A 16,462-nucleotide genomic window follows, 5' to 3' on the forward strand; every position below is an offset into this window, starting at 1 on the left:
CTGTCCTTCATAAGACCTAATGACACTAGCTGCTATTTCTTGGGCAAAGGCACCATAGTCAGGAACGTCGACACCCACTCGCCTTCACCCTCCTCGGTCACAGTAATGTCTCCTCTATCCCAATTGAAAGGTGGGGGTTGTATCTCCCTGTCACATGATCTACACCCATGTCTGGCTGTGCAGTATTGTAAATTACACTCAGCATTGGCAGTAATATGAATAATTTTAGTTAATACCGTTCAATGAATTATTTTCAGGAGTTTCTCTTCATGTTTTATTGGAAGCTCTCGTATGTCAAAATAAAATACAAAAGGTCACCATAGCTGTAGCACATACTGTACAGCAACTCCATAACCTCACTGTTATATATACATCAACAAATGAGTTTGAGGAATGACTAAACAACATATATCTTGTACGTTTATTCCACTATAACAACCATAAAATTTAAAACACCATCACTGACAACCTCTATAAAACAATATCTTGTTACCAATCAATATATAGTACGGTACTAGCATAATCTCTTTTTGTGACTGAGCTTAGTAATTACAGGGTTAGTCTTGTAATAAGGCAAGACTGGCTACAATGGCATATGAATCAATTAACAACAGCAAGGTGTTCCATGCCAATATGAACTGGAATCAACTTTTAGAAGTGATAAAGTGTAGAATAATCTTTTATCACTGCTACTTTGTTGTGGAACCAATAATTTCAAATTTTTGGCTGTTACAGGACGGCTATGATGTACCGGAGTGACCATTGGTAAAATAAGGAACAGAAAACATAAGAAACTTAAGTATTTATATGACACTGCAATGTTGTAGACACAGGTGTGGGATACAGTATTGCCTCCACATCCCATCCTTCCTTAGTTCCTGCTGTGATAAGCAGCACTAAAATACTGCATTGTTATTTGATTTCACCAGCAAGGCCACCGTACACCACTAGCTAGGGTATCGCACATCAAATTAGTGAATGCCCTTTTTAAAATTCCCTTTAATCCTCTCGCACTCACAATAAGTTCTGTGACCACGACAAAAGTCATTGGGACCACTCATGGGGGTCCGGTCATCTTCATTTTGAGGCCAACTTATACCATAAGATTTTGTTTGTTTTTTCTGCATGATTTATACACCACTGATTTTGTTATTGTTTTGTCTTTAACATAAGCAAGAATAAAAGGACGAACTTAAGACTATTTTTCATTCTGAATAAAGAAAACAAATTAGTGCATTTGTGTTCCCAGCATATCTTTGATATTTTCTCACAAACCCACAAGTGTATCATAGTTATACATAGAAGCAGAATTTTTTGAGTTTCCAATGATGGCTTTGGAACTTGTAGATGACTAATAATGGGAAGGGTGGGAGACAAGATAGTGGGACAAACACAACCTACCAGCATGGCTGATGGGAGGAAATTGACGGACAGCGGAACTCAACCTACACTTTAGTACTTTCTGGAAGCTTCCCTTGGAAGATCATCTATGACACACAAAAATTGGATGCAATTATCTTGAGAACTTTTGAGGTATATATTTTTTTAAGTTCAATGGCATGATTCATGTCATAGTTGCAAATAGTGCTACCCCATGATTTCACGTGATTCGTGTCATGATGTGCAAGAGGGTTAAGTAAATTGATTAAAAAAAAAAAATTATAGTAGGTGCATAATGATAGACCCCTACTAAGAATACAGTTTCCCATAATTAAGTACCCCTACATTATTTACATTAAAGGTCATAACCAACACATAACAAATGTACCAGCACTATGAGAAAAACAGAAGCTTTAAATATGACGGTATATCCATCAGCAATGGTGTGGAAGGGCAATACACAAATTCAGGGAACATAAGACCTCAATCCTCCAGTTATGCCTTGAAAATTAACTAATGAACTCGATAGTAAAGTCACCGGACACTTTGGATAAGTTTTAGTTGATGCAATAATGCTAAATGGAACAACTTTAACAAACAGGAGGTAATGACTAAAATAAGGTGTATCCACATGAAGAATATTCAAGATAAGCTACAGGCTGACAAAAATCTTATCAATCCTTACAGTGAAATTATATCAATGGTCGTCTTCACATTCTTTCATGTCCAGTCTGTATACACTCCAGACTTTCAGAACCACATATGTGGCTTTGTATTGCTTAGCTGCTGGTTCCTCACTACTGTACTGTATATCCAAGAGTTAGCAATCAGTCATGATGTAGTAATACCACTTATACTATGCAATACTTTTACTATATCTCTATAAAGTAATGGAACCAGGACTTCTTATATTTTTCTGTAACATCTGAAATGAAATTCAGGGTCATAAATAAAAGGGATATGGTATGTCTTGTGATGCTACCAGAATATCCTCCATCAACCCAATGTCAAGAGGCTACAACATTTCTAATACAGTGCTATTATTTACAGTTTAGATTGTCCTATCATATGTAACCACCCTTCCTTCATCATATTATTTATAAAAATAATACACAGCCAATGGACATCATCAGCTCTTAGCATGTCACTCTAATATGAGAATAAATAACATCTCCATTTTTTGTGACAAAAAGAAGAGCTGGAAAAAATACACCACCACATTTTCAATATGTAAATCTTATTTAAAAATTACTTTTACAAAACTCTCAATGGTGAAAAAGTAGTTATAATTATTAAAAATCTATTTGTATTAATTTTTTTTTCAACAAAATGGATCATCAAAAGACAGTATGTTAGTGGATGAAACCATTAAAAAAAATTAAATATCTATATGAGCTATAAGAATGTAATGCTGCACTGGCACAAAATCCCACTTCAAGCTTGGGGAGGAGTCTAAGATTGTTCACTTAACTTCAAACTGTACCAAGTCATGACTCAACTGTGTAGCTGGATGTTATACAATCTGTGGTCATGTGCACAGCTGCTGGACGCTCCCCATGCAACACACAAATTTCCTGTATATTTTTCTCTGTCACTAGTGTGGGCTGGTTACAAATCAAAAGGTTAAATAATACAGGATATTTCAGTTAGCTAGATGATGAGGATGAGTTCATGTTAAGAGTTAGGAGACCCAGAGTATGCTATCCACCAGTACTGGAGCATATTCAGGCACCTGCACAACAGATAGCTTGAAACGGGTAGGTTGGGTCAAGTGCTGCGCCTCTTGATGCAATGTTCATTCTCACTGGTGCTATTCCTCTTCGCCTGCCTTCAAAAATGCCTCGTATGCTGCTTCATCCATTAATTCATCTACTTCTGCTGGAACTGTCAACTCCAGCTTGAATAACCAACCTGTCAAAAATTAATAATAAAATTAACAACTTAATTATATTATATAACACCTTATCATTGCATAAGTGGTAAAATACAATTCTCTAAAATTTACTATTTGGATGACTTCTCAGTGTACTTTCATCATTTTTCTTTCATTTACTCGATTTTTTAAATATTTATTCAATCTACAATATACAGTACTGTATACTCATGTATAAAAAGACTTGAGTTTTTCATATACAATACTGTACCACTTGCATAATTTTAGACCAAAGTTTTTGAGAAATACAGGTACTAGGTATAATCCTAGACATAATTTGTAGTTAGACAACAGGTTCACACCAACACGTCTTCGCCCTGACCACCACCACAACAGCTAATATGAACAGTGTTACCAACTCTGAACTAAATTCCCACCAGTTACCAACTCCTATGAGGAATAAGATGAAATATTATCTACCCTGTACCAGTAAGTTTTATGTAAGGAACAGATAAAATACCAATAAATAAAATAAAGTAGAAAAATATTGTATACAGTGGTCCCTGAATTAACGAACACAATTGGTTCCACAGAGTTTGTTGTTAACTGAATCTATTATTTCAATGGGATATTGGGTAATTGGTTCCAACTCACAGAAAAAGTTAACATTCAAAGTACTGTACTGTATACCAGTAATAGAATTAACAAAACATTAAATTTAAACTAAATAAAGTACTGCACTGTACAGTATACTGTACAATAATAAATAAAAAACAATAGAATACTGTATTTAACTTACTTTGGGGTGTGTATGTCGTATTTCCGGCAGCTTTGTTTACATATCAAACAGCTGATTGTAAAGACAGTCGATGATGACATGCCATATTCTTTACAGAGTGCATTGGTTCTAATGCCTTCTTCATGTTTCATAATAAGTTCTGCACTGTATATTATCAATACGTTAACTAAATTTCAGAAGGACCAATTATTTTAATGTAAAAATGCAAAAATATTCATGAGACCAACAAATTCAATGTTCACTCCACTGTAAACAAAGTTAAACTGAGAAGCGTTGGTGGGTGATTCGATCAGCTGAAGGGCACACAAAAACTTTTCCCTGTACTGTATACATTATCAATATGTTAACTAAATTTCAGCATGACCAATAATTTTAATATAAAAAATGCAAAAATATTCAAGAGCACAACTTTCTTGACATTTACCCCACTGGAAACGAATGTAAACCTAGAATCAATTATCTACTGTATTGGTGGACTAGCCGATCAGCTGATGCACACAACAAAGCGTGTTTCTCGTAAGGCTGTCGTTAGTCAAAGTTTTGTTCGTTAATGGAACTGAAAATCCTTATGGGAGCTAATTCGTTAACCGAAATTTCATTAATTGAATCGTTCATTAATCGAGGGACCACTGTATTGCCATATGACTACTGGACGAAAAAATTTGCCAATAGTTTCACTACACACAGGAGACAGCTCAGAACAGCAGATACACCGCACTCCTCCCCTCTCAGTGTGAACTCTTTAACACACAAAAAGAGTTCATTCCCTTTTGTTTTTGACACATATTTTTGGCACAGTGTGTATACAAATGTTTGTGTGCATGTAAAAAAAAAAGAAAGTATGTACATCTACCCAAAATTATGAGTTGAAAATTAACCATAACATAGGTCACAACTTAGCCTGGATTGCAAGGGAGAGGGTAGATGTTCAGAGCTAAGAAGGCTACTGGGTATTGTGAATATTGGCATTTGGCATAGAAGTGGACAGAAATGGTTTGGCAATGTGGAGAGAATGAAGGAGACCAGCTTCTCTCAGTCTTCTATAAGAACCAAACCTGAAACTAAACTGAGGATTAGGACAGTGATTTTTCAACTCAATTACTGGATCAAAAGTGGTAAAGAAATAACTAAAGGTTTCAGACAAAGGTAATCAGGAGGAGGAACCCATCTGTATTAGTTTGTGTAGATCTTATAGGTCTTATGGCCCACTAGGAGTGATATACTAAAGCACTATATAACTCTTCTATAACAATTACAACAAAATGAGGCACACTTGAATAACAGTATTCATTCAAAACACCAAGTCCACAGAAGACAGGTCTGGAATTCTTTTTAAGTACGTATGCATCAAGAACAAGACTTACTATTGCGACAGCTGAGCAGTATGCCAGTTAAAATCTACCACAGAATTTGATTCCCTTTTGATCTGCATGCCAACACCTAAATTCTAGAATTGGAAAAGTCCATCTCCAAAAAGGGATTAACTCGGGTCATATTATCTTTCAGCTGCCATTTTTTCACCCACTTTCCCTCCAACTAGGGAGCCCTGGTTTAGTTCATTTTAATTCTTCTCTGATTTAAGTCATTATTTGGCATCTAATAAAAAGGAAAATCAGTAGCTCTTTAAAATACTGTATGTACAGGACATTGTCAGACAAAAGATACACCATTATCGAAACAAGAAGAACCACCTAATACTGTACCACTGACACTTATGAAATATACCTTCATCATAACAGCTCTGGTTGATGAGTGATGGTTGGTCCTCAACAGCAGTGTTGATTTCAGTCACTTTGCCAGACACAGGAGAGTAAAGTTCACTGGCTGCCTTTACACTCTCAAGAGCTCCACACTCCTCTGTTAAAAAATAAAATAAAAAATACTGGATTCTAATTATTGTCAATACAAATTTACAGTTGGCTGTCAAACAATTAATTTCCATTTACATCTTAATCAACTCTTCTACCCTGATTTCTTATTACCATATACAGTATCATAAAATATTTTCTCTAATCAGACAACAAAATAATTCGCACAGAACTTCCAGCAAACAGCATAACCACACAAAGCATGGGAACCAATCCTCATGTGACACGTCACACATGACTAACTTATGAGTTTAATGTACATATAGTCGTTTAACTCAGTGTTATAATGTATACAGTACTTGTTTAACTCGTTGTTACTTCAAATTAATTGTTAAAATACAATGGTAATCGATTATTAGTTTATCTATATAAACTACAGTAATTTACTAGATTTAAAGTAAATGACGAGAATAGTGAACTTGTCTCAACCCTGTGAAACTATCTGATGGCCACTCTTGTTCATCAGACCAATTACTTATAACAATAATAAACCCTCACCAGTATTTATACTTTTATAAATGTGAATCATAAGTTAAATGAATTACTGGTAGAAATCCATGATTTACCCCAGACAATAAGCCTATTTCATGTTAAATTCATACAAAACCACTACCTGAATACCCATAGGAGCTTCAGGACTCCGCACGGCAAGTTGCTACAAGGTTTTACTTAAAAATTAAGATTATTACGTGGAATTATACCAAAGAATCTCCAGTTACATACGGTAGTTGTTCATTTAATTAAATATCATAATTTTAGGAATGGAACACCTCAAAATAAAATTGGCAATCTTTATTTACAGGCGAGTTGACTTACCCATTTGTTCATATTCAGTGTCCACCTCTGGCATCTGGGCATACACAATATCTCCTAGCGACTCCTGAAATTAAAGAGAAAGAAGAGCAACGGTGAATAAAATAAACACCGTACACCCATCATCAGCACAAGTCAACATAATTAATAGTCTTGAGCTTAAGTGTTAACAAGCAAAGCCAACATTACAGTTATACTTTCACTGTGAGAACTGTTACAGTGCCATAGAAGGTGTTGGCGGGCACCCACTGAATCACTCATACGTACGAAATATTCCCTCCCACTATCTTACAGCTAAACATAAACTACACCTCTATCTTACAGCCAAACATAAACTACACTACTGTACTATCTTATAGCCAAAAATAAAGTACACCACTATCTTACAGCCAAACAAGTAAGAATGCTTATATGCTAACTTATATGTATGTAGTATGCAGCTACCAAACAGGGAGGTACTACCGCCTGGGAAGATATTGGAAGCATAATGTATTGTCTAATGGTAGACCCTGCTGCCATATGGAATCACGAAATTTGTGACCAAGTCCCTGCCTTTTTGCCTCATTTACACACAATTGCAGGTCTCAATTGTTTCTCTTACTTTGAAAACACAACATACATATATTGTTTCTCACTCTTGATCTTTTTTTCATTTTTTTATCTCTTTATGGTTCTTTATTATTATATTATAATTAGTATTATTAAATCCCCCAGGCCCCGATGTGGGTCAGTGACCTGTACCCGGGTGGGCTAATCCCCGTAGGGAAAACAAAACAAAACCTAGTGTAAAGCCCTACAAATGGTTCTCATCTGGAATAGTAGAGGCTTCACCATAAGCTTGAAAATGCATATACTGTAGTTTAGGCTACTGCTTTTACAACTGTATCATATGATTGTACGATATGGGCAACAACAAGGACTGAGTGTTGTGGATGGACCCAACAACAAGCTACAGTAGTGGGTTTTGGACAAGACTGGCACTGAACTGATGGTGTGGAAGAGCATGACAGCGAGAGAGATGAGTTTTCCAGTCATGTGATGAGAAAGAACAGTACATGTACAGTATAGAGAAACATACTGTGCTGGAAAAGGTGGAAGGTAAACAAAGAGGATGTCCATCGTGATCTTGGATGAATGAAATCAACGAATGGCCAAGGTGTGAATTGGCCAAGTCTGTTTGGGCTGAAGCCAAAGCTTTTACACTGTACTAACAGACATATGATCCCAAAATTGAAATCAGTTGTTGTGTCAACTCATTATTTGTTTTATATTACTCTCCAAAGAAATTAATTACTGCATACAGAATATATATATATATATATATATATATATATATATATATATATATATATATATATATATATATATATATATATATATATATATATATATATATATATATATATATATATATATATATATTAAAAGAAAACACACACACACACACACTTAAAACTTAATGTAAGCACATCTGGCTGGATACCGGAGTGAAAATATCCACTAACCGACCAGGTCTATCCTGTGCATCACTAATACAGTATTCTGGGACAAACCACCTTATGTGCTATTGCACAAGTCCACATTTCATCATTCATCAATATTCTTGCAGACACTCCTGACTACGGTACATCCCTCATTTTCATCCCAGTTCACCAATCCTTTATACTTTAGCCAAAATTTGCTATTTGATACCCAAGTACAAGTAGGTGTAGTGATCAACCCAAGGCTCCTTGAAAAGGACAGGGTGTACAATATATTACTGTAATACCCAAGCAATAACCTGCTCCCAATCCCAATAATATCAGCATACAAGTGACCCTTCATGGACATTGGACAGCCAGTAAACTTGGAGAGAAGCCAATGACGAGCTATGCAGCTGTCCTTACTGGCATTTCCTGAACTAATGAAAGTGAAGCAGGAAGTGGAAAATTTGTTGGCCTCATTGAATTTTGTTATATTGAGCCTAAAAGAGGTGACCAGGTTTTGACCCAGGGGTCCTGTAGTAGTGAGTTAAGAAGTCCTAATTAAACCAAACCTCAGCATCATGGTAACAAAAGGGTCATAACCTGAAATGTTGTAAAAGTCACAAAAACTGATCACTGTCAATGAAAGTATTAAAAAATATCAACTACAGGTCCATACTTGCTTCTACTGTACACACAGAAACCATACAGAAGATGAAACTTACTTGAGCATAATTTGTGATACCAATGGTGCCAATGTTACCATTAACAGCAACCCACTCATGCTTCTCTGTGTATTTGCGCTCTGAAAAGACATACAGTAGTACCAATTTTAATGACAGAATATCACAAAAGGTTTACAGTCGTGCATAATACTATCCACCCTCTCTTGCTCTCCCCATATAAGCTCAACTTTAACAATGAGACTGAATACTGTATCTTGTATCATTCTCATTACCATATACAGTACAGTACTATACTTTGTAATACCGTACAAACTCTGAATACCATATACTCTGAAGAGCAGTTTTAATAGATCAGACAGGCCCAGAATGTGTTTTGCTTAGTAACACTCCCATCTCAACACACAGTGCTAGTGATGTGGGAAGGAAGCCAAGCTGACTGACTCAGGAACTATGCATGCTTTGCTTGTACTGTACTTGTTGACAGACTTTATATGAAAATAAAGTAATATTCCTAATATCATAAAGAAATGGGACCAAGGATATTCCTCTGGGGTGGATTCTTATTTTATTGGCAATTTTTCATAATTGACAGCCCTACATATTGCTGATGTTCCTGAACAACAAAAAAGCACTTCCTTGGAGTAGAAATTTCAATATATTATTTTTTTAACTGTTTATTGTGGAACAGCATAAATAATGAATTATCAAGTAAAGCAAAAGAAAAACAAATGTTGAACAAGACACACTTCCACTCATTTTAGTATCAGCTGACTGTGGTGGTACTGTAGTAGGTCTTCCACACACTTTTGCAAAAGTAATAGCTACTGTGTGTAGGGTGTTGGTCACCTGCAACTCCACTGTGGATTTATTGAAGCCCCACACTATAAATAATATGTACTGTACTGGATTGTCCTGGTATAAATCATCATGAGGGATTGGTATAAGAGTGACCCAGTCCACCTTGGTTAAGTGCATCCGAACATAAGGTACGATAGTGCCACTCTTACTTGATCTAATAACAACAGCAGACAGAAATGGAATCCTCACATCATTACAAGAAACTTTCCTATTTACAAGGTCAAAAATGAATACTGTAATATGACGACACAAGTAATCTAAGCCAAGATTCTGTACATGGTAGCTGGAGAAATGTGAGGTCAGCATAGGTGAATCAAGGAGCCCAGCACTTGATGTGAAAGTACACCAGGCCAGTGTGTGTGAACGCATAAACTCAGTCTACACAAGAATGACAAATTTAAACAAAATCATGTCCAACTTCATCCTTTTTCTCCAAGCATACCCATCTATATATCAGACATGGGGATGATGAGGTACAGTACAGTAATCAAAATCAGTAACCATAATCAATTATATCCTTTAATTTGGCATTGCAAGTGTAATTGAATACTTTTAAAATATAATCATAATCATGATTGTTTTCATAATTACATTTGTCTATCCTGGCGACTGATATAATACCTAGATGGGCTGCTGTCATCTGTGTACTAGGTACAGATAATCTACCTCAGGTATACACTACAGTATGTTAAACCATTTAAGTCACAGTCAGTGATTACAACATTTTATATGGACCAACAAGCCTTGACAAGATTAGAGGGGGAAGCAAGAAGGGACACATGCCTCTCTGGACTCCCCTGGGTCCAGACCTGAGGTGCATGAGCCCCCCTAGACACATGCAAATGTGCCCGTGTGGCCCTAAAACATGGTTACATATACAGGGACCTGACACTATTATCTCATAGTCCACATTATTTAAACATCCCGGTATCACCGAGGTTAGACAGCATAATTTACTGGCTATCTTCAAGCCATATATGAACTTGTATTGGCAGTACAGTATAGGGGAGGGGACCTTCCCGTATACCACCAACCGATCAACATCACCCCGACACTGTTTATCTCCAACGTTGCTGTGCAGATATCAATAGTGCAATTTGAAGGCTTACACCAAAAGGTTATAGATAAGGAAGTAAGTACATTGCAAAAACAGCAAATGACATCAGAACAAATACAAATTGGCAATTTAGGTATTGAGCTATAAACATACCTAACCATATTTCTGTTGTACATGGAACTTATCATTATGATAGTGGCGACATTTACTAGAACTTGACCTAACCAAACAAAGAGACCTACCTAACCTTACCTAACTTCCTAGCTGGGGGTGGAACCCCTCCCCCCCTTCATATTAAACAGAAAGTGCTTAGCCAAACAAAGTGCACTCACAGTAAAATAGTGTTAATAGGAATTTACCAGGTCATGGCAAAATATCAAACTATGCCTTTTTTATAAGATTAGGACTTTCCTTGGTTAGGTCAGGTTTTCAAAGTTTTTTTTTTTTTTCAGTTTAGGCCAATGCACGGCCGACTTATTTTAACCATCCCCAACCTTTAGATCTTCTTATTTGGAGTATTTCTAACCCCATTTCAACCAGAGGGCAAAGAATAATGTCTCAAATTAATTTTGAAGCTTTTAGAAAAATTTTTTTGGGGGGATAGCTCTAAAATGGGTACTTTACCCCTGGAAATAAAGGTCAAATTCGATTAAATCACACCAAAATACACAGGACAAACTAATTTATAAGCTACTTGGGCATATTGGCCAAAACTGCAATTTTACCCTGCCCACTAAGAGCAAAATCATGGTTGTTGAATCGCCTTGCATTCGCACTGTCAATAAAGGTCATATTCATTCAATCACTATGAAAAACCTATTTCCATTATCAAATTCCCGTTATGACATAAAACAAATCGGTTATATTTTACTTTCGGACATAGCATACACCAAAGTTATAAACTACCGGTACTGAAACATTTAGATCTCCCTATTCTGAGAATTTTGAACCCCATATTTACCATTTGGAAATGGAAAATAGCGACACAATTGAATTTAATTGATTTTGCGTACTTTTCAGTCTTAGTCTGAAGAGATGTTATCTGCGTGAAACCGAGTTAATTATGAGTGTGTTTCATCGTGCATGTGCAATATTGACTGACATCATCCAGTCGTGACCAATGATGTATCGATCTCATCACGGAAATTTTTTTCGACCAATCTCATTTGAATTTTTTCAAAGGAAGCAGCCTGGGTACGGATTTGAATTTCAATCACCAGTCTTACAATGGGCGTGGTGGAGGTTGGGTATGATTCGTGCTCCTACGATTATTTTGTTTATTGCCGAGTTTTACAAGAAAGACGATCATGCTATCTAATTCCTAATTCCTACGTAATCACGGTGTTCTCCCTACATCTGTTGAGTGCCCGCACTATATATTGCCTTGTAAATTTAGAAAGAACATGCACCAGTGATTCTGTATTTGGTCATGGAAGTACGTAAATAGGAAGAAAACGAGGATTCGCCAATATGTTATCTCAGACTATATTCTGAGTCTTTTGAACCCCATTTATACTAGTTGGAAATGGATTGGTTAGGTTAGTTTAAGCTAGGGGTTACGTCACGTTATGTTGTTAGGTGAGGTTAGACGACTCTTTTCCGTGTTCTCCCCCACCCAAAAACCCCGATTTCCTAGGCCCTCCCCCCTTATTGTTGGGGGGATCGGGGTGTGACAAAATCGAGCAATTTCCGTAAAAAGTGAAGGTCAGATTCGCTTAAAACACACCAAAATACACTGGAAAAACATATTGGTCAACCCCTAGGGACTCATGTCCGAAAGTAAAAATTTACCAACTAATCTTTATTGGATCCAGTAGCTGTATAATTCTGGACTCGGTGACTGAGTGACATTGCTCATACATCCTCTACCTGGATTGAACGGTAACAAGACATATAGTAACTAAGATATGTCACCTTTACCAACACATTTGATGGTGCATTTTTATATAGTACTGTAGTACAATGCAGCTTGGTGCTGGGAAGGCACCATGGTTACAAGCGTGATGTAGAGAGAGCTGGTTGGTGAGGATGCTCAGAGGAGGACCAGCTTGTGGGTCGCCATGCTCGCCGGCGGGAGCGAGGGCCGCCAGGCAGGCGGAGGAGGAGCGAGGACCACCAGGCAGGCGGAGGTAGTGTTGCTGGCTGGTTGGTGTAGGTAGAAAGAGGCAGGTCACCACGAGGTCAGGTCTTAAATAGCGGGGGGTAGGCGTGGCTTAGTAGTTGACCCCCCTCCGTGATGTATGGCGGCGCTGGTTGACCTAGACCACGAGGCATACACTGGGGAATTGGTGGGGTCGGCTACTCAGCGACAAACAGCGTTTGTAGGGGAGAAATCCACTACAATACTCCCCCTTCCCTCCAGGCGGTGTAGGAGACTTGTTGTCTGCAGGGTTGCATAGCACATGTGAGGCAGAACGGGCGGTGCATGCCTCATGTGAGACAACGGCGATGACGTGGATGAGCCGGTCGCTGAATACAACATGTATATAGAGAGCACATTGTGAGTTTCCTTTCTCCACCCCATCCTGAGTGTGAACCAAAAATCTCATACCCCACAAATGGTGACTCCTGGAGATTCGCACTCACACAGGATGGAGGAGAAACTGATCACGCTCCCAGTCTTCAAGCAACATGGAAGACTGGCTTATCCACACAGAAGCAGCTCTCATCGGCTCTACAACTACTGTCTCTACACCGCAGGTTAGACACCCTAGAGCAGCACTGTTTCTCCAAGCAGACACCAGCTCCTTTTCCTGCCCCCAAGCACCACGTCCTACCGACCCCAGCACACCCGTCCTGCCTCAGACACCGACCCCGGCCCAGCAGTAACCCCTGCCGCCCCTGACGCGGCCTCTGTTCCTGAGTGCAGACCCACACACCCCTCTTTTCTCCCTCAGGTACTCCCTGCTAATGTTCTGCACCCTGCTGCTGTCACGAGCCCTCATCCGCTTCTGCTGACGCAGCCCCTGCTCCTGACCCAGGCCCACACACCCCAGCAGGCACATCTGACGACTCTGTACCTGCCATGAGGGAAGCACAACATTCATCGCCTCCACACACCCTTTTTCTCCCTCTCTTCTCCCACAGATAGTGTGTATCTAGACAGTTGTATCCAGCGACAGGCTCATCCACGCCATCGCTGTTGTCTCACATGAGGCATGCACCGCCCGTTCTGCCTCACATGTGCTAAGCAACCCTGCAGACAACAAGTCTCCTACACCGCCTGGAGGGAAGGGGGAGTATTGTAGTGGATTTCTCCCCTACAAACGCTGTTTGTTGCTGAGTAGCCGACCCCACCAATTCCCCAGTGTATGCCTCGTGGTCTAGGTCAACCAGCGCCGCCATACACCACGGAGCGGGGGTCAACTACTAAGCCACGCCTACCCCCGCTATTTAAGACCTGACCTCGTGGTGACCTGCCTCTTTCTACCTACAGCCGCAGCCAGCAACACCTCCACCTCCACCGCTGCCTGGCGGCCCTCGCTCCTCCGCCTGCCTGGCGGTCCTCTCTCCCGCTGGCGAGCATGGCGACCCACAAGCTGTCCTCCTCTGAGCGTCCTCACCAACCAGCTCTCTCTACATCACGCTTGTAACCATGCTGCCTTCCCAGCACCAAGCTGCATTGTACATCCAATACAACATGTATATAGAGAGCACATTGTGAGTTTCCTTTCTCCACCCCATCCTGAGTGAACACCAAAAATCTCATACCCCACAGTACCGTATATAATTTACAAAATAGCTTAACTATTTATGGATAGACGAACATCTAACTTAATACTATCCGGAATTCCGGTAAAATAACCACTTTGAGAAATAGGGAGAGAGCCGGACCTGTTGTGTAGCCACAGGCCACATGTCATGCCAGGAAATTATACGATCACTTACATAATTCCAGTTAAAGGATAATTTCCTTCATGCTATACAACAATTACGAGATGCAGCACAGCGAGACAATGAACACTAAGAGTGTGCGGCAGCAGACGGCGTCAATTCCACAGTATCTCAAAACACCAGCCTCAATTCTAATCTCTTTTGTGAAGCCTAATTGGCCGTGACCTCACCTGACAGCAGACTGCGTGCAGTGCTCAGGTGTCTAGGGACATTGTTCCATAGGGGAGTGATCCTCTGTAGGTGCTGAGGGGAGATCTTCCTGGTAATACTACAGAAACCACTGAGCAACACTTTAGCCATGTTGGTTCGTAGCAGAAGGCGTAGGAAGATGTGATCAATGTTGAGAGCCACCAAGAACACACTGCTAAACTATTTATTTTCAAAGGTAGACAAAACAATCAGCCGTACGGAACTAAACATGAATTGAGTTAAAATATTTTATAATTATTTACTCGATATAATTAGGCTTGGTTTATTTGTACTGTCTGGAAAATAAATTATTTAGTGGTCGCTTACCAGGTGTCCTTTTAACATTGTTAATGTTGCTAGCAGCAGCTGGAGCCAAAATTGATGCCTTTAAATTATCTTTAACCGTATAATCAATAAAAAATAACAATTGTATTCAAGACGTTTTAATCCAGTTAATATTCAGTAACATTAATGTAAATATTTATTCAGCCCAAAAATTATGCACTGGGAACTGGTTATAGCCGTATTTAAATTTCAGGTTAAACTGGCAACATCTTAAGACGGCCACGCGGGGACTTCTGCTGTCTGTCTCCCTTATCTTTTCATTCTTTCTAAGGGATACTAATGTATAGTGTCCAGGTGCACTCTCATAGACAAACTGATATTCTTTATTGTTAATTCTACTAGCGAATCTATTACACTACTGATATTCATTGAAATATACTTGTTATGCCTCTTAAAATTGTCTATTGATCCAACGAGACACTCAAGATTTCGCAGCGTTTTTCCTTCCCTTATTCTCATAGGTAGACTGGGTTAAGTGTGCACATTTTGTGAGTGTACAAACAATGGTAAAGTGTTTGTTTATTCGGCCAGAGAACCTCCAGCAAATTCGCACCTGACACAATGTAAGAATACAGTAAGACATGAATTCTAAGGGGAAAATAGTGAAAATGGTCTGGCAATCGGTATCTGGAAAAATTCACCATACTTCATATTCTATACATGATTGACAGGAGGGTAAATCTTAAGGCTATTTGATGGTCGGTAAATTTTCTGCTACACACTGTTCTCAAGTAACATGAACATGCACGACTTCTTGAATCCACTTGGAGATGTGTCAACTTCTGCCATTCCTGGACTTGTACTCAATAGGTACTGTCACAACGTTCTCTGTCAGGTTATTCTAAGTGTTGACTACTCTTCTAAATAATTTATCTCTGATAGTTTTTTTAACATAACTTACTCAAGCTGAGGCTGGGGCGGCTGTCAGCTGTATAACTAATATGAAGGCGCATTTTTTAACTCATGCACTTTGGGCCGAGGTTTTAAAACTTGTATTAAATTGTTCCTGCCTCCTCTGTAGTCGCCCTCCTCGCATACTTCGACATGTATCCAAGGACGGATTTAGGAATACAAAAAGGGGGGGGGGTCCAAAAAGTTGTGGGTAGGGGAACATGGCGAGCACAGCGAGCTCACCCAGCTAGGGTGAAATCTGACTAATATCATGGGCATTTTGAAGTCATGTACAGTATCTAAAACAACTATCTGCGCAGGTGGGGGTGGATATGCTCCAAAATTT

The 16,462-nt window shown here is 38.9% G+C and overlaps 1 protein-coding gene across 1 annotated transcript; it reads right to left on the bottom strand.

Annotated features, from left to right (window-relative positions):
• Positions 1–409: 409 nt before the first annotated feature.
• On the bottom strand, positions 410–15,028 carry LOC121859983 (glycine cleavage system H protein-like). The gene is made up of 5 exons (XM_042356964.1): positions 14,862–15,028; positions 8,922–9,001; positions 6,737–6,800; positions 5,778–5,909; positions 410–3,291 (listed from the first exon to the last, which is right to left on the bottom strand). The coding sequence occupies exons 1-5, from the start codon at positions 14,989–14,991 to the stop codon at positions 3,191–3,193; spliced, it is 507 nt and encodes a 168-aa protein (XP_042212898.1). The 5' UTR covers positions 14,992–15,028; the 3' UTR covers positions 410–3,190.
• Between the last annotated feature and the right edge of the window lie 1,434 nt (positions 15,029–16,462).

Source organism: Homarus americanus, unplaced genomic scaffold, assembly GCF_018991925.1.
Source record: "Homarus americanus isolate GMGI-L3 unplaced genomic scaffold, GMGI_Hamer_2.0 scaffold38393, whole genome shotgun sequence".
NCBI classification, from domain to species: Eukaryota; Metazoa; Arthropoda; class Malacostraca; order Decapoda; family Nephropidae; genus Homarus; species Homarus americanus.